Below are 26,156 nucleotides of genomic sequence, written 5' to 3'. Positions count from 1 at the left end.
CTGGTATACACGCCAGAACAAATCAACAAGGACAAGCCTCTTCCACTGCCGCAGTCAGCACCACCACCACATCCGGCTCATCCCTACTGCTTGTACCACAAGGTTTTCGGCGATAATGCTAAGAAGTGCCAGTTACCTTGCCAGCACCCAAGCTGACTGCAGGACCCAAACGACACTGAGTCCTGCAGGGAACCTCACAGGTGTCTCCATACATTGCACTCTGTCCACTCGTCCGCCCAGACAAGCAGTTGTTTATACGTAACTGACATTTTGTCACGGCTCGTTTTCCTAGTCGACACTGGTGCTGACGTGTCTATCGTACCTATATCGATGGCTCCCCCCATCTTCTCACTGACGAGGTCACCTCTGCGAGCTGTCAACGCATCAACGTTACAAACCTCAGGCTCTGTCAAAGTTACGGTGCACACATCTCCTTCTCTGTGTTTTCCATGGACTTTCTACATTGCTGACATCGATGAACCAACGCTCGGTATGGATTTTTTGTCCCATTACAAACTCTCTCCGAACGTGGTTCAGGTCTCGGTGCTACACCATCCCACTAAAACTCAGATACTGTGCACCTGCACTTATGTTCCACGTTCTGTTTCTCTCGTGGCATGTGAGTTAGTACACAAGTGCTCCACCCTCGCAAGCGATGTTGTGACTTGCGTCACTAACCTACTGTCAGAATACGACTCAGCAGCACAATTCCACCGGGAAAACGACGAGCTGAAATAACGAATAGCACACACTTGCAACAAGCTCGTCATGGAACGTACCTCGCTGCTGAAACTGCAGTCCACAGTACTGCCACCTAACCTTGTTTCTCCAGCAGACACCAGCTCGGACACTCAGCAGCTTGGTCCAAAAACATTACTTGTGTGTGACGATTCGCATCCGGTAGACACTGCACCCCCGACGCCCTCACCACGTTCAGTGCCATGTGTTTCAAACAGTGCTTCTAATGACAGTCGCGTGTGCGATACAACCACTTCCACAGCGCAGGCAGCCGTCCCACGTGTTAATAAAAGTTCCCCCTCTCTCGTGCGCCAGCCATGTGACTCAGCGACCATCACTGTTCCCCGCATGACGCCAATGCCTCTCTTGCCCGCACTGGTTACCCAAGGCAAGGCTGACAACAGACCATCGCTGTGCATCCCGATCTGCTCCGTGCTGCATGCTCAGCTGACCTCTCCAAACAAACGCATGCGGTGCTCACGTAATGTGACTTTCATGCTGCCTTTTCCCACTTGCACTAACAGTTACACTTCGTCATGCCTCACTTGTCCAAAAACTTCACGTCAGGATATTGCTCAGTCTAGTGTGCAGTTCTCATTTCTTCCGCGACTGACGGAACAACACCCAAGATAGTTACCACTACCAGCCCTCCTATTAGGCACAAGATTAGACACCTCAACCCCATTAAGCTGGACGCGGCCCAGCAGCAAACTAATGAGCTTTTGGAGGCAGGTATCCTGTAACCGTTGGACAGCAACTGGTCCTCACCGATTCGCCTCATCACCAAACACAGCGGTTCGTTCTGAATGTGCGGCGACTACAGATGTTTAAACGCTCATACCATCATGGACAATTACCTAGTGCCGAACATAAATGATGTCACTCATTATGCTATTGGGCGCCACAATCTTCAGTGTTATTGACTGTAAACGTGCCTATCACCAGATTCTCATAGCACCGGAAGACATTCCAAAGACAGCTATTATCATGCCGCTCGGTTTGTTCCAATACAACTTCATGCTGTTCGGCCTGAAACACACGGCACAAACATGACAACGTTTCATCGACACAATCTTGCAACAGTTCGAGTTTTGCTTTGCATATCTGGATGACATACTCATTTTCAGCAACTCGGCTGAGGAACATACAAATCATTTATCCAAGGTCCTCCAGGCCTTGAACTCCAACAGCGTCAAGATCAACAAGGGCAAATTCCAACTGCGCCAGTCTTCTGTCACATTTTTGGGTTACACAATCTCCACAGATGGAATACAGCCTCCCAAACCCCGCGTGTAGGCCATCACGTCATTGCCGCATCCGGCTACTTACAAAGAACTCCAATGTTTCTTGGGTACAATTAATTACTACCGTCAGCATCTGCCTTCTGCCGCCAGGGGTTAGGTAAAGTTTGTGACCAGACTGGAGTAGGTGGTGGTGGGAGGATCTATTACAGAGATCTGAGGCATGAATGCTCCTGTTCCGGGTGGTACTGAGTTACGAGGCGAATGCTCCTCTGTGGCCAGATGGTGAGACTTTGGGAGGTTGCGGGAGTCTTGAAAGATAAGGCACAGTAGATTTGTTATTGTACAAGGTTGGGTGGATAATGACAGTCTGTGAAGGCCTCAGTGAGACCCTCAGTATACTTCGAGAGCGATCACTTGTCACTGCAGATGTGACAACTATGGGTGGCTAGGCTGTATGGAAGGGACTTCTTTGTATGGAATGAGTGGTAGCTGTCGAAGTGGAGGTATTGCTGGTGGTCAGTAGGTTTGATATGATCAAAGGTACTGATGTATTCATCTTTGCCGTGGAGGTAACATCTAGGAAGGTGGTTTGTTGGGCTGAGTAGGACCACGTGACACAAATAGGGAAGAAGCTGTTGAGGTTCTGAAGGAATGTGGATAGGGTGTCCTCATCCTCAATCCAGATCACAAAGATGTCACCAATGAATCTGAACCAGGTGAGGGGTTTAGGTTTCTGGGTGTTAAGGAATGATTCCTCCAGATGGTCCATGAATAGGTTGGCATAGGATGGTGCCATGCAGGTGCCCATAGCCATACACCGGATTTGTTTGTAGGTAAAGCTTTCAAAGGAGAAGTAACTGTGGGTGAAGATATAGTTGGTGATGGTGACTAGGAAGGAAGTTGTTGGTTTGGAATCCATTGGGCATTGGAAAAAGGTAGTATTCAACAGCAATAAGGTTACGGGTATTAGGGATGTTAGTGTAAAGGGTGATGAGCAGGGCACTGTGTGGTAAAGGGACAAGAACTGTGGAGAGTTTATGGAGGAAAGGGTTGGTATCTTTTATATAGGAGGGTAGGTTTTGAGTAATAGGCTGAAGGTGTTGGCCTATGTAGGCAGAGATTCTCTCAGTGGGGGCACAGTAACCGGCCACAATGGGGCATCCTCGGTGGTTGGGTTTATGGACATTAGGAAGCATGTAGAAGGTAGGAGTGCGGGGAATGGTAGGAGTGAGCAGAGAGATGGACTCTGGGGAGAGGTTCTGGAATGGACCTAAGGATTTGAAGAGACTGGATTTCTGGAATGGGTCACTGTGGCAAGGTTTGCACATAGATGTATCTGTCATCTGGCGGAGCCCTCCCGCCAGGTAATCCTTCCAGTTCAAAACAACAGTGGTGGAACCTATGAATGCATGCAGCATCACACGTTCAGGATCAATTTTTAGATGGTGGGCTGCAGTTCTTTCTGTGAATGTAATGTTAGTTAGCATCTTGAGGGATTTGGGGGATGATGGTGAGGCAAGGTTCAAGGTGAAGAAATTCTTGAAAGTTAAAAGGGGGGTGTTTGAGTGCAGTGGTGGTGGATCATGGTTGGATGGAGGAGTGAACTGAGTCAGGCAGGGTTCAACATTGGTCTTTGGTTGAGTCTGACTGGTAGCGTTGGTGGCGAAAAAGTGTTCCAACTGTAGAGAATGGGAGAAGGTCTTCAACAAGTTCTGCATGATTAAATTTGGGAGTGGGGCAAAAGGTGAGGCCTTTGGAAAGGATTGATATTTTTGTGGGGCTAAGGCTTCTGTAGGAAAGGACTGTGTTTTGGGTCTGTTTAGGTTCTGGATTCTAAGTGGTGGTGAGAGGGAGTTTTGGAGGGTGGGGTAAATGTCGTAGGTTTGCGAGGCAGCATTTGTCAGCGATGAGGAGACATGGGAAGAGGTTTGGAGTTGTTGTAGAGATGGTGGACAATGGTACTCCAAAGTGGGTGTGGGAAGTGAGCAGGGTGGAGTTATCTGAGGTGGCATTATGCATGTCACTCTAATTCCTGGAGGGCAAGAGTTTCAATGTGTATTATGGGTGACAGGAATTTGGGATTGCATGGCAGGAGAATTTTATGGATGGAGAGCAGGTACTGCAAGAAGGTTTTGGCTTGGTTGATATGGTTTTGCAGGACTATGTTGCTGAGGGCTAAGGATTGGCAGAATCTGAACAGATAGATGTCATAGTGGAAGAAGAGGTGGCAGCCGGAGATGGGTAATTTGATGATAAGGCCATCTGGGGGGGGATTGCATGAGGCAAGCAACAACGCAGGAGCAATATGTTTGTTCGGGCATGTCCGAAAGAACAGATACCATCTCAGTATATGTATAGTTAAGGCTCACCGGCCACTTGACCATCTTCTTCTTCTGTGCGAATGCACAAACAGTGCCCGAACTCTTATGGGAATCGGCAACACGCCGCGAATAATGAGTATAATGGGCGGGGGCACTACGAATGTAGTGCAGGACAATACGTTGAGAATGTGGGTTTCGCAGGAGGCATGCCAGAGATAAATCCCTGCAGTCGCGCTATCCTCTGTGTCCTTGGTGGCTCAGATGGATAGAGCGTCTGCCATGTAAGCAGGGTTCGAGTCCCAGTTGGGGCACACATTTTCATCTGTCCCTGTTGACATATGTCAATGCCTGTAAGCAGCTATGGGTGTTCATTTCATTGCCATTTTTATATTTTGTCACGACAGCACTACATTATTTGTAAAAATGAATTTACACAGATGGAATCCATAATGGTAACCCAAAATACCCTGTCGTAGAATGTGCGTAGCATAACAATATTTGTATCTGTGGCACCTGTTGCCCACACAATTAATTTGAACTGCCCTCCCTGCCCCAAAACCTCAAAAGTTGAAGGCTGGAATTTGCTCTAAGGCATACACAGGATCTATCACAATTAATGGTGTAAACACATTCAGTTGAAAGTACTCAATACTAGAAGCAAAAAAGTCTCAGTAAACATAGGGTCGAAAATTCATACCCTAAGAGCTACGAGCAATTTTTCATCTTCGATACTGTGAAGCAAACCTCTTCTACTGAAAGCTCTTTGCTTTCCATATTTTGGGGAATGGTAATGTGGACCAAAACAAGAAAAAAATGACCAGCTCTAAAATGCATACCTAAAAAGCTATGAGCATGTACTTATCTTCGCTACTTGGAAACACAACTCTTCTAATGAACAATTGCTCATAACTTTTAAGGTATGGATTTTAGAGCAAATGTTTACTGGACATTTTTTCCTTGTTTTGGTCCGTACTGCTACTTCCCAAAATGTTGAAAGAAAAAAGCTTGCAGTAGATTTGCCTCACAGTATCAAAGATGAAAAATTGCTAGTAGCTCTTAAGGTATGTATTTTCGACCCTATATTTACTGAGACTTTCAACTGTATGCATATGTCATTAATTATGATACATCCTGTATTTGTTCACAGCATCAATCCAGCAGTTACCTGAAGTACTGTTTAATTTTATTGTCAACATCCCTTCCATCCTTCAGCACCCAACTCTTACCCATTTTCCAATGCTTTTGCCCTTAATTTATTAAAATATTCCATCATGTCCCGTTACAAAAAACTATCAGGACAATTGAACAACTCCAAATGTATACTAACAGACAAATACATCTGTAGGTTTTAATAACAAATAACTGTAGTTAAAATGATATGTTGTAGTTGTGCCTGCAAAGACTATAAATATTTATTCACATATATTTATTTTCCATTTATATCTCCCTTTCACATTTTGCAGCTTCTACTGTCTTTATTTTTCTTGACTGCTCCTTCTTCACCGTTTGTTTCCTTTTTTTCTTTTCTGTAGCTGCCCATTTCTCTAACATCTGTGGTACTCCTTTCAGTTTATTCTTTCCTTATTTAGCATAAAGAAACTATTCTCCTTGTCACATCTAAAATTCCAGAAAGTACTGACTACTGAAAACTTTGCATTGGTGATTTTTCTCCTACTGTCTACTGCTACAGCTTTCTCGCCTGCAGTTCTTGGCAACTTTCTCATTTTGTTAGAAAAGTCACATAGGTAAGCGGATACTTGATCAATGAAGTGGAAAGAATAATAAGAGCAAGTGGAAAGAATAATAAAAGTGTGTCTTGAAGTGTGATGAGCTCAGTATATTCTAGGTAAGTGCTCCTTTCTTCCTTGTAATCGACCATCAGCATGAATCCTGTTGTAAATGTGATTATTTATGTAACAACTAATACCACATTTAAACAATAATTATGGCTAGTTCCAACAAGATTCATTGAATAAAATTATCTTATTGGCAGATGAACCTTTCACCGAATTGTGACTCACAATTATTGAAATCATCTTCATATTCTTCTGGTGATAACAATACACTAAAAACCTCTTTTATAATAAAATAAATAATGCTTTATTTGAATAAGCATGTGTTTTAAATTTTAAACTATTAGTTTCATTACTAACAGCTTATAATATTGATTCTCATTAGCCAGAAAATTTGTTCGTAATATGCTCAGTCCACATCAAATTCAAGAGCTCTGAAATTCTGAATAGTGCTTTTCTATAAACCTGTATAAAATTGTCAGTTCCAACACTGATATAAATTTCAAGCCCTGATTTTTCTTAACAGTTAGTTAACAATGAACGCAAGGATAGATTGCTATTCACCACGAAAATGACACACTGAGTTTGCAGACAGGCACAATGAAAAGTCCATTAATCATTTAGCTTTTGACCATAGCTTTCTTCAGAATAGAAAATGCACACACACATTTGCATAAGCAGGCACATCTGACAGACATATGAGCGATATGTCTGGCAACTCTGACCTGGACTTTCCATGGTCCGACTTTGCCTAACAGTTCCACAGATCATAATTGTGATCTCTCGATATTACGTCAAACACATCAGTTAATTTACATGTAGTACACAGCCTTTACTCAAGAGTGTTTTGCAGCAGCAAGCCAGAATAAAATCTTCTTGATTTCCAAGCTGCATCATTTCAAATTAAATTCTTAAGCTTTCAGCAGTAGTCCCTTTCACTGTCTCCAGCTGACTGTCAAGATTGGCTCAGCGATCTACTTACTTAGGCAAGGAGGAAATGACTCATGCACATGAAGGTGAGTTGAGCATTTTTAGTAGCTCTGTTCTGCTGCTGGACAGAATGATGTGAGGTGGCGCATGGAGTATGCGACACTTACAGGGAAGTGGAAGTTTAAAATGTTGTACCATCCCATCAACTCACCTGATGTCATCTAGTCCTGCAACGGTCTGTAACTATTAGAAGCTATCTAACTCTCCTTCTTACGCATGCATCATTTTGCCTTTCATCTGCAAGCTTCTGGATGCTGCTACCTTATCAATATCTACATCAACGTTTACATCTGTACTCTTCCAACTACTATGATGCATATGATAGATGGTACATCCCATTGCACCAGTTATTAGAGTTTCTTTCCATTCCATTCAAATGTACAGCTCAGGAAGAATAAGTGTTTAATGTCTGTGGGTGTTTGGTGTAACACAAACTGAACACCAGCCAACCCTGTCAGCCAGTAATTTTAACCAGAAGATGGTGGCAGGGACAGATGACAAAAGCCTAAGAATTTCATCTGCAATCTCACAGCTTGAAAGCAGAGCTGATTTTATTCTACAAGGCTACATGCTGACCAATTACACAACTGCTCTTTTACATTAATCTTTAGCTACCTTTAATCTTTTTTCATATAATTTATACTTTCCTCTATTTGCAATCTCAGATTCACACGCACACACATCCATGCACGTGTGTGCGTGCGCGCCCACACACACACACACACACACACACACACACACACACACACACACATTATAGTATTAGACATATAAGATGATCCATGGCTGAATAAATAAATAGTTATGTACTTCAACTTACAATTATTGCTTTGATCACTGATACATATGAATGACTTATACTTTGTTAAGACGTACTAGAGGCAATGATTAGGAAATATTCACCAGAGTGCAGATGCAGATGGCAAATGACAGTTTAGGACATAAATCACTAATCACATTTCAGAGGATTTTGTTTTATGTTATTGTTGATCATATACAAAGGGAGTATTTACCATACTCTTTGGCATAGTTTTCAGCTGTTGTTATGGTTTCCTTGAGGAAATGACTGCATGCCACATCACCTAATGCTGCATAGCATCTTTGCGCTATTTTTAAATTATTCTCAGCAACTGCTATATTGGCAAGATTTGTCCACATTCCTTCAGCTTCTGGTTTATCTCCCAAGTTTTCTAAAAATGTAATGGCTCTTATAAAGTTATTATCATGCAAGGCAGTCCCAAATTCAACGAGTCCCTCATCAAGTTCATAACCAAGCTGATGACTACCTTCTTGCACAACAACCTGAAACATATTACAAAAATATCCAATGCAAGGTACTAAAACCTCTAACACAAATTACAACACATCTGTATGTACAACTATCATCAAAATAAAACTACATGCAAATATACAGGATGATCAAAAAAAAGAACAGATTTCCAATGTTTATTACAGACAAACTGTGAAAGGCAGAAAAATACTGAACGTCACTGGATAGAGGAAGGTTAAAAGTTTTATGTTCACACAGATGCTACAATGTACACTCAATACGAGCACCATGCATTGCTCAAGAAACATCAAAATGGTAATCCATTTCATTCCACACATGAATCAACAGGACCCTGTTGATTGAATTGACAGCTTCAACTAATCTGCTTCTTCAGACCTTGAAGAGTAGCTGCCATAGGTGGGGCAAAGACTCTTGTCTTTTACACCTACATCTACATCTACGTGATTACTCTGCTGTTCACAATAAAGTGCCTGGCAGAGAGTTCAATAAACCACCTTCAAGCTGTCTCTCTATCGTTCCACTCTGGAACGGCGTGCAGGAAAAATGAGCACTTCTGTGCGAGCCCTGATTTCTCTTATTTTATCATGATGATCATTTCTCCCTATGTAGGTGGGTACCAACAACATGTTTTTGCAATCGGAGGAGAAAACTGGTGATTGAAATTTCATGAGAAGATCCCGTCGCAACAAAAAATGCCTTTGTTTTAATTATTGCCACTCCAATTCATGTATCATGTCTGTGACACTATCTCCCCTATTTCACGATAATACAAAACAACCTACTCTACTTTATACTTTTTCAATGTCATCCGTCAGTCCCACCTGATGCAGATCCCACACCACACAGCAATACTCCAGAATAGGGCAGACAAGCGTGGTGTAAGCAGTCTCTTTAGTAGACCTGTTGCACCTTCTAAGTGTTCTGCCAATGAATCTCAGTCTTTGGTTTTCTCTACCCACAATATTATCTATGTAATCGTTCCAATTTAGGTTATTTGCAATTGTAATCCCTAAGTATTTAGCTGAATTTACAGCCTTTGGATTTGCGTGACTTATCGCATAATCAAAATTTAGCTGATTTCTTTTAGTACTAATGTGAATAACTTCACACTTTTCCTTATTCAGGGTCAATTGCCACAATTCGCACTATACAGATATCTTACCTACATCATTTTGCATTTAGTTTTGGTCATCTGATGACTTTACAAGACAGTATATGAAAGCATTACCTACAAAAACAATTTAAGATGGCTACTGAGATTGTCTCCTATGTCGTTAATATAGATCAGGAACAATAGAGGGTCTATAACACTTCCTTGGGGTACGCCGGATATTATTTCAGTTTTACTCTATGACTTTCCACCTATTATTACAAACTGTGATCTTTCTGACAGGAAATCATGAATCCAGTTGCACAACTGAGATGATATTCCACAGGCACGCACTTTGGTTACTAGACGCTTGTGAGGAATGGTGTCGAAAGCCTCCAGGAAATCTAAAAATATGTAATCAATTTGACATCCCCTGTCGATAGCACTCATTACTTCATGAGCATAAAGAGCTAGTTGTGTTTTGCAAGAAAGATATTTTCTGAATCCGTGCTGACTACAGGTTAATAAATCATTTTCTTCGAGGTACTTCATAATGTTTGAATACAGTATATGTTCCACAACCCTACTACAAGTTGATGTTAGTGATATGGGCCTGTAAGTCAATGGATTATTCCTACTTCCCTTTTTGGGTATTGGTGTGACTTGAGCAGTTTTCCAGTCTTTATGTACAGATCTTTCTGTGAGGGAGCAGTTGTATATAATTTCTAAATATGAAGCTATTGTATCAGCATACTCTGAGAGGAACCTGACTGGTATACAATCTGGACTGGAAGCCTTGCCTTTATTAAGTGATTTGAGCTGCTTTGCGACATCGAGGATATCTATTTCTATGTTTCTCATCTTGACAATTGTTCTTGACTGGAATTCAGGAATATTTACTTCATCTTCTTTGGTGAAGGAGTTTCAGAAAAATGTGTATAATAACTCTGCTTTAGTGGCAGTGTCATCAGTGACTTCATCGTTGTTATCGTGCAGTGAAGGTACTGATTGCACCTTGTCAATGGGGTGCTTTATGTGTGACCAGAATCTCTTTGGGTTTTCTGTCAGATTTTGAGACAGAGTTTCATTGTGGAAATTACTGAAAGCATCTTGGATTGAAGTTGTTGTTATTGTTGTTGTGGTCTTCTGAGACTGGTTTGATGCAGCTCTCCATGCTACTCTATCCTGTGCAAGCTTCTTCATCTCCCATCCTTCTTAATCTGCTTAGTGTATCCATCTCTTGGTCTCCCTCTACGATTTTTACCCTCCACGCTGCCTTCCAATGCTAAATTTGTGATCCCCTGATGCCTCAGAACATGTCCTACCAACTGGTCCCTTCTTCTTGTCAAGTTGTGCCACAAACTCCTCTTCTCCACAATTCTATTCAATACCTCCTCATTAGTTATGTGATCTACCCATCTAACCATCAGCATTCTTCTGTAGCACCACATTTCGAAAGCTTCTATTCTCTTCTTGTCCAAACTATTTATCGTCCATGTTTCACTTCCATGCATGGCTACACTCCATACAAATACTTTCAGAAATGACTTCCTGGCACTTAAATCTACACTCGATGTTAACAAATTTCTCTTTTTCAGAAACGCTTTCCTTGCCATTGCCAGTCTACATTTTATATCCTCTCTACTTCGACCATCATTAGTTATTTGGCTCCCCAAATAGCAAAACTCCTTTACTACTTTAAGTGTCTCATTTCCTAATCTAATTCCCTCAGCATCACTGGACTTAATTTGACTACATTCCATGATTCTCGTTTTGCTTTTATTGATGTTCATCTTATATCCTCCTTTCAAGAAACTGTCCATTCCATTCAACTGCTCTTCCAAGTCCTTTGCTGTCTCTGACAGAATTACAATGTCATCGGCGAACCTCAAAGTTTTTATTTCTTCTCCATGGATTTTAATACCTACACTAAATTTTTCTTTTGTTTCCTTTACTGCTTGCTCAATATTGAAGTACACACTATATTTCGAACTTCTGCAAACCTTTGCTAATCTTGGAGATTTTGCATTCTTTTAAATTTGGCATGCTTTTCTTGCTGCTTCTGCAACACCGACCTGACCCGTTCCGTGTACCAAGGGGGATCAGTACCATCACTTATTAATTTATGTGGTATATATCTCTCAACTGCTGCTTTGAAATCATTCCACAACTTTTCTACGCTTACAAGATCAAATCGGAAGGAGCGCAGACTGTCTCTTAAAAAGGCGTTAATAGCATTTTTATCAGCTTTTTTAAGTAGATGTACTTTGCGATTCTTTTTTATGGTTGTAGGAGTTACAGTATTCAGCCTAGCAGCAACTACCTTGTGGTCTCTAATACCTGTATTCATCACAATACTCACTATTGGTCAAGGATTATTTGTTGCTAAGACGTCAAGTACGCTTTTGCAACCATTTACGCTTTGAGTGGGCTCCTGAACTAATTTTTCAAAATAATTTTCTGAGAAAGCATTCAGTACAATTTCGGATGACATTTTATGCCTGCCACCGGCTTTAAACGTATAATTTTTCCAGCATACTGAGGGTAGATTAAAGTCACCACCGACTATAATTGTATGAGAGGGGTACCTATTTGAAATGAGACTCAAGTTTTCTTTGAACTATTCGGCAACTACATCTTCTGAGTCAGGGGTCGGTAAAATGACCCAGTTAATAGTTTGGTCCAATTGTCAAGTATAACCTCTACCCATACTATTTCACAGGAACTATCTACTTCAATTTCACTAGAAGGTAAACTACTTCTGACAGCAATATATACTCCACCACCAATTTTATTTAATCTATGCTTTCTGAACACTGTTAGATCATTAGAAAAAATTTCTGCTGAGCTTATTTCCAGCTTTAGCCAGCTTTCTGTACCTATAACTATTTGAGCTTCAGTGTTTTCTATTAGGGCTTGGAGCTCAGGTTCTTTCCCAATGCAGCTACGACAATTTACAACTACAATACCGATTGTTTCTACAACTAACTTACTGTGTTTTACCTACCCCCTTTCAGACGGACGACGTTTCTGGGTTCCAAGAGGCCCTCTAACCGAAAAAAACTGCCCAGCCACTTCCACACAGCCCCCGCTACCTGTGTAGCTGCTTTCTGTGTGTAGTGGACTCTGACCTATTAAGCGGAACCCTGAAACACACCATCCGATGATGCAAGTCAAGGCTGCAGCCTAAATTGTCAAAGAACCATCTGAGCCTCTGATTCAGACCCTCCACTCGGTTCTGCACCAAAGGACCACAGTCAGTTCTATTGACAGTGCTGCAGATGGTGAGCTCTGCCCACAGAAAAAAAAACACAAGGTGAGAGGTCTGGTGACCTTGTAGGCCAAAAAGAATGAACAAGATCTTGTTGTCCACCTCTTCCAATCCACAGTTGTTGGATGGTATTGTTAAGATAACACCACACCTCATGGGGAAAGTGAGGTGGGGTGGTATCACGCATAATAATAACATAATTGAAATGTTCGTGAAGTTGAGGAAACAACTAGTTTTGCAGCACTTCCACATATGATAGTTGTGTCACAGTTTCCTCCGCAAAAAGGAAAGGTGTATAAACCATTTAGAACATAAACAGCACAAAATACATCCAGCTTCAGTGAATCTCTTTCATCTTAGACAACGATGCCAGGATTTTGTGAACCCCAGATTCTTACATTACTGTAGTTTACTTTACCGAACAGATGAGATGCCAACTCGTCCGAAAAGATGAGTTATACAGAATGAGTGACCTCTATCATATCCTGGAGAATTGAAATGCAAAATTCATCATTTCTGTTATGGTCACTGGGACGCAATTGCTGCAATAACTGCAACTTGTAGGGCTCCTTGTGCAGATGTCATTTCAGAACATGCCACACTATTGTTTCAGGAAAATAAAGTTCCTGGCCTGCCTGCCTTATGGAACTCTGTGGCTTCCATGTGAACACATCTCAAATACACTCAGCTTTTTCAACGAACATGCATGGCTCTTCCATTTGTGTATGCAACCAACTTCCAAGAACTTTGTATGTCACTCTCAAATCAGCTTGTGCAGAGGCAGCTTCTTGCTGAACCGATGGCAGAATGCACACTGCACTTCAACAGTGGATTGACTTCACACAAATTCCAACCAACAAAATGATTTCTCTTGTTGTGTAGTCACCATGTTGCTATATGCAAACAATCGCACAACTGTGTCAAAATTTTGAGCCTTCCTCTATCCACTGGCGTGGGCTATGTATTTTTATCTCTTATAGTTTGCTTGTAAGATCAACTGAAAACTGTTGTTACTTTTTGAATCACCATGCAGATAGAAAAAATTTCTACACTACTGGAAAATAGGAAAAAGAACATATTGAACCCAGTAACTAAGGCATGTCATAGTTGTTTGGGACACTACGAAAGGACAATTAATGCACTGATTAAACTCACAACACTGCAGACAAACCATGAACTACTTTATTAGGCTTGGAATGTTGCATGCCTCTCAGCAATCTTTCAACTCCAGAGCCAGTAGCAGCCAGTTTGCCCTGGCATAGATTAGATTAGATTAGATTAATACTAGTTCCATGGATCATGAATACGATATTTCGTAATGATGTGGAACGAGTCAAATTGTCCAATACATGACATAATTAAGTTAATTTAACAACATACTTAAGTTAATATAACAAATTTTTTTAATTTTTGTGTTTTTTTAATTTTTTATTTTTTTATAATTTTTTTTCTTAATTTATATCTAAAAATTTCTCTATGGAGTAGAAGGAGTTGTCATTCAGAAATTCTTTTAATTTCTTCTTAAATACTTGTTGGTTATCTGCCAGACTTTTGATACTATTTGGTAAGTGACCAAAGACTTTAGTGGCAGTATAATTCACCCCTTTCTGTGCCAAAGTTAGATTTAATCTTGAATAGTGAAGATCATCCTTTCTCCTAGTATTGTAGTTATGCACACTGCTATTACTTTTGAATTGGGTTTGGTTGTTAATAACAAATTTCATAAGAGAGTATATATACTGAGAAGCTACTGTGAATATCCCTAGATCCTTAAATAAATGTCTGCAGGATGATCTTGGGTGGACTCCAGCTATTATTCTGATTACACGCTTTTGTGCAATAAATACTTTATTCCTCAGTGATGAATTACCCCAAAATATGATGCCATATGAAAGCAATGAGTGAAAATAGGCGTAGTAAGCTAATTTACTAAGATGTTTATCACCAAAATTTGCAATGACCCTTATTGCATAAGTAGCTGAACTCAAACGTTTCAGCAGATCACCAATGTGTTTCTTCCAATTTAATCTCTCATCAATGGACACACCTAAAAATTTGGAATATTCTACCTTAACTATATGCTTCTGATTAAGGTCTATATTTATTAATGGCGTCATACCATTCACTGTACAGAACTGTATGTACTGTGTCTTATCAAAATTCAGTGAGAGTCCGTTTACAAGCAACCACTTAGTAATTTTCTGAAAGATAGTATTGACAATTTCATCAGTTAATTCTTGTTTGTCAGGTGTGATTACTATACTTGTATCATCAGCAAAGAGAACTAACTTTGCCTCTTCATGAATATAGAATGGCAAGTCATTAATATACACTCCTGGAAACTGAAATAAGAACACCGTGAATTCATTGTCCCAGGAAGGGGAAACTTTATTGACACATTCCTGGGGTCAGATACATCACATGATCACACTGACAGAACCACAGGCACATAGACACAGGCAACAGAGCATGCACAATGTCGGCACTAGTACAGTGTATATCCACCTTTCGCAGCAATGCAGGCTGCTATTCTCCCATGGAGACGATTGTAGAGATGCTGGATGTAGTCCTGTGGAACGGCTTGCCATGCCATTTCCATCTGGCGCCTCAGTTGGACCAGCGTTCGTGCTGGACGTGCAGACCGCGTGAGACGACGCTTCATCCAGTCCCAAACATGCTCAATGGGGGACAGATCCGGAGATCTTGCTGGCCAGGGTAGTTGACTTACACCTTCTAGAGTACGTTGGGTGGTACGGGATACATGCGGACGTGCATTGTCCTGTTGGAACAGCAAGTTCCCTTGCCGGTCTAGGAATGGTAGAACGATGGGTTCGATGACGGTTTGGATGTACCGTGCACTATTCAGTGTCCCCTCGACGATCACCAGTGGTGTACGGCCAGTGTAGGAGATCGCTCCCCACACCATGATGCCGGGTGTTGGCCCTGTGTGCCTCGGTCGTATGCAGTCCTGATTGTGGCGCTCACCTGCACGGCGCCAAACACGCATACGACCATCATTGGCACCAAGGCAGAAGCGACTCTCATCGCTGAAGACGACACGTCTCCATTCGTCCCTCCATTCACGCCTGTCGCGACACCACTGGAGGCGGGCTGCACGATGTTGGGGCGTGAGCGGAAGACGGCCTAACGGTGTGCGGGACCGTAGCCCAGCTTCATGGAGACGGTTGCGAATGGTCCTCGCCGATACCCCAGGAGCAACAGTGTCCCTAATTTGCTGGGAAGTGGCGGTGCGGTCCCCTACGGCACTGCGTAGGATCCTACGGTCTTGGCGTGCATCCGTGCGTCGCTGCGGTCCGGTCCCAGGTCGACGGGCACGTGCACCTTCCGCCGACCACTGGCGACAACATCGATGTACTGTGGAGACCTCACACCCCACGTGTTGAGCAATTCGGCGGTACGTCCACCCGGCCTCCCGCATGCCCACTATACGCCCTCGCTCAAAGTCCGTCAACTGCACATACGGTTCACGTCCACGCTGTCGCGGCATGCTACCAGTGTTAAAGACTGCGATGGAGCTCCGTATGCCACGGCAAACTGGGTGACACTGACGGCGGCAGTGCACAAATGCTGCGCAGCTAGCGCCATTCGACGGCCAACACCGCGGTTCCTGGTGTGTCCGCTGTGCCGTGCGTGTGATCATTGCTTGTACAGCCCTCTCGCAGTGTCCGGAGCAAGTATGGTGGGTCTGACACACCGGTGTCAATGTGTTCTTTTTTCCATTTCCAGGAGTGTATATTAAGAACAACAAAGGACCCAAGACTGACTCTTGTGGAACCCCATTCTTGATAGTTCCCCAATTTGAGGAGTGTGCTGATCTTTGCATATTATGGGAACTGCTTATTTCAACTTTCTGCACTCGTCCAGTTAGGTACGAAATGAACCATTTGTGCACTGTCCCACTCATGCCTCAATATTTGAGCTTGTCTAGCAGAATTTCATGATTTACACAATCAAAAGCCTTTGAGAGATCACAAAAAATCCCAATGGGTGGTGCACGGTTATTCAGATCATTCAAAATTTGATTGGTGAAGGCATATATGGCATTTTCTGTTGAAAAACCTTTCTGGAAACCAAACTGACATTTTGTTAGTACTTCATTTTACAGATATGTGAAGCTACTCTTGAATACATTACTTTCTCAAAAATTTTGGATAAAGCTGTTAGAAGGGAGATTGGACGGTAATTGTTGACATCAGATCTATCCCCCTTTTTATGCAAAGGTATAACAATAGCATATTTCAGTCTATCAGGGAAAATGCCCTGTTCCAGAGAGCTATTACACAGGTGGCTGAGAATCTTACTTATCTGTTGAGAACAAGCTTTTAATATTTTGCTGGAAATGCCATCAATTCCATATGAGTTTTTGCTTTTAAGCAAGTTTATTATTTTCCTAATTTCAGAGGGAGAAGTGGGTGAGAATTCAATTGTATCAAATTGCATAGGTATGGCCTCTTCCATTAACAGCCTAGCAGCTTCTAATGAACACCTGGATCTTACTATATCCACAACATTTAGAAAATGATTATTAAAAATATTTTCAACTTCTGACTTTTTGTTCGTAAAGTTTTCATTCAATTTGATGGTAACACTGTCTTCCTGTGCTCTTGGTTGACCTGTTTCTCTTTTAATAATATTCCAAATTGTTTTAATTTTATTATCAGAGTTGCTGATTTCAGACATGATACACATACTTCTGGATTTTTTAATAACTTTTCTTAATATAACACAGTAGTTTTTATAATGTTTGATAGTTTCAGGGTCACTACTCTTTCTTGCTGTCAGATACATTTCCCTTTTCCGGTTACAAGATATTTTTATACCCTTAGCAAACCATGGTTTGTTACAAGGTTTCTTACGAGTATATTTAACTATTTTCTTGGGGAAGCAGTTTTCAAATGCATTTACAAAAATGTCATGAAATAAATTATATTTTAAATTGGCATCAGGTTCACGGTACACCTCATCCCAGTCTAACTGCTGTAGGCTTTCCCTGAAATTTGCAATTGTTAAATCGTTGACTGAACGTACTACTTTGGAGGACTGTTTAGTACTGCTGAATGGAGCTATGTCATTTATTGTAACTAGCTGTGCACCATGATCAGAAAGGCCATTCTCAACAGGCTGAGCATTTATCTGGTTAAACTTATCTTGGTCTATAAAGAAGTTATCTATTAGTGAGCTGTTATCCTTTACCACCCGAATAGGAAAATCAATAACAGGTGTCAAATTGAAAGAACTGAGTAATATTTCAAGGTCATTTTTCCTATTACCCTCTTTCAGAGAATCTACATTGAAGTCCCCACAAATAATAATTTGCTTCCCCCTGTCTGACAGATAGCACAACAATGAGTCCAGATTTTTCAGAAATAGATGAAAATTTCCTGATGGGGACCTATATACAGTTACAATTATAAATGTGCCTTTATTTAGTTTAAGCTCACAGGCACATGCTTCTATATGTTTCTCTACACAAAACTTTTTTGTTTCTATACTTTTTGCACAATGATAACTTTTGACATATATGGCAACTCCTCCTTTCTCCTTTCTCTCTTTACATGTGCAGAGAGCTTATATCCACTTACATTTACCTTATCCATGTCAGTAACAATGTGATGCTCAGACAGGCATAGTATATCTATTTCATCCTCAACTTCTAAATCTTCTAAACAAACAAGCTCATCTATTTTATTCTTTAAACTCCCAATATTTTGATGAAATATACTTACATTATTTTTAATTATACTTTTATGAGAACCTTTCCTTATTCTAACATTTGCAGTACACTCCTGTCTGAGTTTCTCATTGTGCTTAGGCCTAGTTCCTATACCAGTGGTCACATGGTGTTCAGAGAGGCAGATTATGTCAACTGGGTTGGGTGACTTTAATTCATCAATGCAATTACCTAGGACTGAGATACAACTTGGTGGAGATAAAATTTCTGGTGATTGGTGAAAATTTATAATTGACAGCTGTGATTGGTGATCCAATGTGCTAGAATTGTGCTGTTTAATTTCTTTCCTAAACTGAAGATTTGTTTCAATCCTGACCTCTCGTAGAACTTGACATCTTTCTGTCTTACCTATCCTAAAAAAGGTGCTGCTCCAACACCTGTAACCACTGGTATTTTACCATTCATGGCAGTGCCTCCCCCCCTTAAATTTCCTGCTATTACCCCAGCCAGTTTCCCCTTCCCTTTCCTGTTGAGATGTAGGCCGTGCCTGGTATAGTCCCACCTACTGAGAGAATCAACAGGAACCACACTAATATGAGCCCCCGCACCCGACCCAAGCAGCCGTTCCAACTCCAAATTAACTCTCCCAACAGAAGAGTTCAAATGAGGTCGGTCATGGCCGGTCATGGCTCTGTCTTTGTCTGCAACATTGTTAGCATGCAGTAACAGTTTGGACATCAACCAATTATGCAACTGGCGGAGTTTGTGTGAGGGCACATAGTGGGTCTATGTGAGGCTGGGTGGTCATACCACAGAACTGCACTTCACATGAGATGAAAAGTCTCCCCAGTGCAGTCATGTCATCACCAATGGTCAGCAGGAGGTGCACATGACCATCAGCCTGGGTCTGGACAGTGGTAATGCACAGATTCACACCAAGATCATTGCATCTTATGAAGCCAAACAATGGAAAGTCCAGGTTGGAATATCAACAATTATGGAAAGGACAGACTTGCGTAAAGATGACATGCAGAGTTGCAGACAGGCACAACAAAAAGACTGCTTACAGCCAAAACCGTCATCAGAAAAGAAAAACATGCATGCATTCACACAAACAAGCTCACCTCACAAACATATGACCTCTGATCTCTGGCTGCTCAGGCCAGACTTAAACTGCAATGTGTCAAATGGGAACAACAATCCATAGTGCAGTGGGGAACGGGGAGAGATAGCAGCGCACAAGTGAGGGAAGAGAAACAATGCTGCCTGGCAGTGCATGCAGGGACTATGGGTGGCAGACAGGACTACCTGGTATAGTATCAAGTGGCTGTGGGAAAGGGAGGGAAGGGAAAAAGGGAGCACACAGGTGAGGAATAGAGGAGGGGAAAAGGTTAGTGGGTGCATTGGCAGAGAGCAATGCACAGTAAGTGTGAGGAGATATGAGTTGGGAAGAGCTGATAAGCCAGAGGGGGTGAAAACAGCTGGGTGGTGGATGTGGAGACAGTAGGTTACCATAGGTTGAAGGTGGAAAATTTTGAGGGCAGAGAAAGTGTTGTGCAGATAACTCCCATTTGCATAGTTCAGAAAAGCTAGGTGTAGAGGGAAGGATCCAGATGGCCCAGTTTGTGAAGCAGCCAATGAAATCAAGCAGGTTATGTTCAGTTGCTTGTTGTGGAACAGGGTGGTCTACTTTGCTCTTGGCCACAGTTTGGCTGTGGCCGTTCATCCTGGTGGACCGCTGGTTGGTAGTCATACCAATATAAAAAGCTGAACAAAGACTGCAGCAGAGCTGTTGTACGATGTGGTTACTTTCACAGGTGGCGAAATCTCTGATGGGGTAGGATAAGACTGTGACACAACTGGAATATGAAGTGCTGATTGGGTAGTTGGGCAGGTCCTGCACCTGGGTATTCCACAGGTATATGATCCCTGTGGCAAGGGCGTTGGATTGGGAGTGGTGTAGGGATGGGTTTGGATGTTGTTGAGGTTGGGTGAGCAATGGAACACCATTTAGAAGGGGTGGAAACAATATTGGGTAGGTTGCACCCCTGTTCAGGACATAACAATACATAATCAAATCCCTCACAAAGGATTTGGTTCATTTGTTCCAGTCTAGGGCCATACTGGATGACAAGGGGGGGGGGGGGGGCGTTACTTCTGTAGCTAGTTCTTGGAAGTGGTGGGAGGATTGGGGGGGATGTGGCAATATGGCACAGGAAATCTGCATGTGAATTAATAGTGCCTGTCTGTGAAGACCATCTACCAAAGCAGCCATGTTGTCTACCAGCTCCCAACCAGCTATCCACCAGGATGAATGGCCACTGCCAAACCGTGGACAAGAGTAAAGTGGACTACACTGTTGTACAACATGCAGCTGAACATAACAGGTTTGATTTCAGTGGCTGTTTATCAACATAGGCCATCTGGGTTCTCCCCTCCACCACCAGCTTTTCTGAACTATACAGATGGCAATTATCCTTATAAATCATTCCGGCCTTGACCTACTGTAACCTATTGCCCCTACACCCCAACATCATGCAGTCCACCTCCAGTGATGTTGCCACAGGCACTTATGGAAGAGCGAATGGAGACTTCTTGTCTCCAGGGATGAGAGTTGTTTCTGCGTTGGTGCCAATGATGGTCATACCCATGTGTGGCATCAGGCAGGTGAGTGCCAATGTCTGAAGTTTATACGACAGAAGCACCAGGGATAACACCTGGCAGGCGTGGGGAGTCATATCTTACAATGGCCATTCTTCTCTGATGATCATAGAGGGAACATTGAACAGTGCATAGCACATCCAAAACACCATTCAACCCATTGCCTACTGCTCATGCACCAACAAGATGATGTGGTTTTTCACTATGACAATGCATGTCCCCTTATACCCTGTGCCACCCAGTGTTCTCTCCAAGGTTTACATCAACTGCCCTGGCCAGAACAATTCCCAGATCTGTCTCCCAATGAGTATGTCTGGCACTGGATGAAATGTTATCTTGCAGACAGCCAAGAGATCTGGCCCAGTTGAGGCAACAGGTGGAAACTGCATGGCAGACCATTCCACAAGACTACATCCATCACCTCCATGATCCTCTCCATGGGAGAGTTGCAACCTGCATTGCTGAAAATGGAAGGTATACAGAGTACTAGAGTCGACATTTCATACATCCTTTCGACTGTACTCAGATGTTTATGGCTCTGTAGGTATGATCGTTTGCTATAAATGTCCTCAAGATTTTGTCAATAAAATTTCCCTCTGCTGGGTCAATGAAATCTTGGTGTTCTTTTCCCAGTAGTGTACTTACTAAGCAACAGTTGAAGAGACAGGCAAAGAAATAAAATCAGAAAAATGCTAGTAAAGAAGGGTCTTGAGTAACTCTTGCAACTAACAATTAGTTTCATTTCCTTCAACCTCTTCCCCTTTTTTAACAACTCAAGAATCCTCTGGTTACGAAAATTAGATTTTATCTATCTGCCCTGCTACTTGTTAAGCTAAATATATCAGTCAGATACAAAACACTAATGCAATTGGCTAATGTCAATACAATTTACAATATTTTCTTTAAGATTCCCACATTTTCCATTGTTTGGCAAAATATTTTTGTGCAGAAGTAAATTTTTAATAAATTAACAGATATTAATGTTATACCAGTGCCACAAAAAATATTAATTTCTGCATAGAGTCACCTGTACAAAAACTAAACTGTGTGGCTTCCAACAAATTAGTGCCTGAAATGTAGTTCTGCATTTTATCCCTACAATCCCACAAAGTGAAAACTTTGAATGTGAGCATCTGTGCCCCCCCCCCCCCCATCCCCATACATACAGTATTTTCTGCTATTCAAGTTGTCACCTTAAAGCTGTTCAAATTACCAGAATTTGAAGCACCTCACACTACATTAAGAATTACTTTACTTGCTTTATGTTTATTATGTTTTTGTTGCACATGCATGAGATATCTAGATTACAATACTTGGCATCATAAATAGAAAAGATGAAAGTACAAATAGCCTTCCTTCTGCTGTAACAAACCTCTGTTTTTCCATCCATCCTGACAATTTCAACAATTTCTCCTTTTATTGTAATTAGTGTGACTTGTTCTGGAACATCAATGTTGTACCAAATACACATGTTGTTTCTAGACTGGGCTACAACAACATCGCTATCCACGACCCACTGAAAACAATTGAAAGATGTATGAACAAACAAAAGAATATCCAGTAACATAAAATAGAATAATTTTTGCATGGTTTATACATGTTCTGTACCAGTAAGGTATGCTTAGAATGTAGTTCACAGGACCAAGGCAAAAAAATGTGAAATGGAAGGAAGTACATGTAATAATTACTTTTGCAGTAACTTAACTTCAGCTTCATGGTTTCTATCTATTTATTATGTCAGTGCTCAAAGCTTTAAAAATTTTATATCATACTGTTTACTCAGTGTATCCAATACAGCCATCATTTTTTTCCTACAGGGCAACACAACAAGCCACCTTTATATTGGCTCTTGTTTTTATATCCTTCACAAACACCCCTGCTCAGATTACTGATCACCCACTCCATATTTTAGATCTGAAGATGGCATAATTTGCCTGATATTGGTCATAGCAACAACAACTTATTATATTGACTATGTTTTGTTTGCAAAACATATGAGATACTGTCTTTTTCACTTCACCTGCAGACACTTATGGTGATGTTTCTGGACAAGCCGGAAAATCACCAACATCAAGATTATTGGTTATTGAGAACTCCTGTTGTACATTGATAATACAGGCCTAGGGTAAAATAGTAGTCTGAATGACAAGGAAATCTGGTGCACATTTAGTGTCTTGTTGGAGGATCTCCTATGAAATGTGGAAGCAATGTGGACTGTATATGCTGGAGTTAGCTGCAGTTTAGTGACTGCAGTTATACTGACTGTTACCTGGGCTTGAGCCCAATTTCTTTCATCAGCTGGTTGAAATGGTCAAGACAGCTAACCTCCTCTGCGATCAATTAAGGGGGGCAATTTAAATGAGAGATTCCATTAATTATATGATGATCTTGGATGCCAATTCTTGACTTGTGTTATACAAACCACCTAATGACATGTGGCAAAATCCCACCTTATCAGATGTACCTCATCCTGGAATTTATATATGGGACTTTAACAGCCACCATGAAATGTGGGGTTACAGAACAAATGATCCAAATGGACAACCTCTTACAGCCTGGATCGAAAATCACCACCACCACCTCTCATATGATGCAAGGGACTTGAAAATCTTTCACTCTGCCTCATGGCAGACTAATACAAACCATGATCTCTGTATTTTAACAACTGATCAACAACACAACCCAGTAATCCACAGAAAGAAGGTGTTATAAGCTTTCCCTCACAGCCAACACAGACGAGTGCTTGTAGCTATCGGAATTTAAACTCCTCTAATCAGATCTGTCCAAAAACCAAGGTGGAACTTCAACAAAGTCAATTGGACGACTTATGTGAAGGAATTTGATGGAAATCTCCACTGGATCCCAGGGACATTAGAAAATTACGTGCACTTTGTTGGTGTTATTATAGGAGCAGCAAAATGCAATATACCACGTGGTTTCAGGAAGGAATATGTGCCCTGCTGGAACAAGGAGATGGAAGAGCTTTGCAAGAAATACGAAGCCCATGGTGACCCACAGGCAGGCAACAAGGTACTCCAGTCTCTTAACAGATAAAGGAAAGAAAGATGATTAACAACTACCAAAGAATTGGACTTCACCCACTCAAGCCGCAAAAGCATGGTCCCAGCTCAGACAACTAGGGGCAGAAACACCAAAAATAAGACAGGAACCACAGATCACCCCATCGCGGATTGCACAACATGTCAAGTCAGTTAAAAACAACCCTCATCCTAAGTATCTTGGAATCACACTGGACCGATCACTTATGTACAGGATTCACCTCACATCACTAGCAGAAAAGTTACAGACCAGGAACAACATTAACCAGGAACTAGCTGGAACTTCCTGGGGTGCACAAGCTGACACTCTCCGTACAGTGCCCTTATCTCTCGTATATCTTGTGGCTGAATATTGCACACCAGTCTGGTACAGGAGCGTGCATGTCAGTAAGGTTGATATCCAGCTCAATGACACCATGAGAATTGTAACGGGCACCCTGAGATCAACCCCATTACCTTGGCAGTCTGCTCTCAGTAGCATTGCCCCACCACATTTGGGACGACAAGAAGCAGTGGCCTGCGAATGGGAAAAGATTAATAACGTAGAGCTTTCCCAAACGCTACCCGCCTAGGAAATGCTGCTCAATCCACCCTGCACGCATCTCAAATCGAAAACCTTTCTGGACGGCTCGAGAACCCAAACCATTCGAGATCAAAAATGTGTGGAAAGAGAAATGGAAAAACAACACCAGCGTACTTCGCCGTGGCCTCGAAGACCCTACATGCATACCAGGCTTCCAACTACCTAGAAGAACCTGGTGTGTGCTCAACAGAATCTGATGTGGACATGGAAGAACTATGTCCTTCACATACATATTGGGACTCTCAGACTCCCCAATGTGTGACTGTGGAGCAGCAGAACAGTCTGTTGAATACATTGTAGAGGAATGTTCCAATAGGTGTTTTAGTGGAGGCTGGAATGACATAATCAACACCTCACCAACAGCACTGGATTGGATAGACTCTCTAGATATCAGTCTGTGATATAATTAGTGACCATAACGCTTATACATTCATTTTGTTACATATAAATATTGTATTGTGTAAATATCGTTGAAAACTGCACGTGTATTTCCATATGATGATTAATTAAATAATAACTTGTGTCAGGTGGAGAAGTATAGAGCCCTCCAAATGTATCACATGTGCACTTCACAAAGCATGTCTGTCTTTGGTTAGCAGAGGACGTTTGGAATATATGTGTGGTTCTTTCAGAATGGAGAATGTCCTCTGTAAGCCTGACAAGCACTTACGTGTGGTATCCTCAGAAATTTGAGTAGATAACATGTATTAATTGCAGTGGATTATATACAGAACAGAATACGAAATGTGAACCTGGTATTAGATAACTAGAAGGGTTTTCCGGACAATGTCATAAAATTACTGTCACTTATTTGTGAAAGTAATGCACACCCAGTTTTTAAAAAAAAGCTGGCTTAAGGCATAAATAAGTTACAGTAAATTCTAAATGGCATAAATAAATAAAAACACCTGATGCCAATGCCAAGAGTAAATTTATTATAATAAATCACAATCTGTAGCTGAAATCTGAATGGTGAAAAAAAAAAAAAAAAAAAAAAAAAAAGAAGACAGAAAACACAGGCAAACGACAATAAGCAAAAACTGTTCAATGAATTTTAATGCAAAATCTGAATTGTCTGAGAAGATAAAGTGATTTTGGATCTACCAAAAGTTGGACAGTGGCTCAAAACAAACTCTCTAGCTCATTGATCATACTGGTGTCAATATGGAAGATGATAAGAAGAAAACTAAAGTATTCATTTCTGTCTTCTGGTTTGTGTCAATGAAGATAACAAAATAGCATTTCAATCATTGGATGGATGCATAAGAGATATTGAGATAAATTATAGTAGAATTGAAAAACAAGCAAATTAGTTAAAAGAGGGGAAGCCAGTAGATATGATAGGGTATTTGTTAAATTCTTTATCAGATACGCATGAGAACTGTCCCATCTTCCGGCAGCTATTGAACACGGATCTCTGAAA

The 26,156-nt window shown here is 41.5% G+C and overlaps 1 protein-coding gene across 1 annotated transcript in view; it reads right to left on the bottom strand.

Annotated features, from left to right (window-relative positions):
* Window positions 1-26,156, bottom strand: part of LOC124605475 (intraflagellar transport protein 172 homolog) — a 320,057-nt gene that overhangs the window by 186,419 nt on the left and 107,482 nt on the right. The window contains exons 12-13 of the mRNA XM_047137189.1: window positions 22,464-22,607; window positions 8,100-8,388 (exon numbers count right to left, since the gene is read on the bottom strand). Of these exons, the coding sequence (XP_046993145.1) occupies window positions 8,100-8,388; window positions 22,464-22,607 (433 nt within the window). The remainder of the gene's footprint in view (window positions 1-8,099; window positions 8,389-22,463; window positions 22,608-26,156) is intronic.

Source organism: Schistocerca americana, chromosome 3 (assembly GCF_021461395.2).
Source record: "Schistocerca americana isolate TAMUIC-IGC-003095 chromosome 3, iqSchAmer2.1, whole genome shotgun sequence".
Lineage (NCBI taxonomy): Eukaryota > Metazoa > Arthropoda > Insecta > Orthoptera > Acrididae > Schistocerca > Schistocerca americana.
The sequence above is the reverse complement of the archived record's forward strand: the minus strand, read 5'-3'. Positions and strand labels throughout refer to the sequence as shown.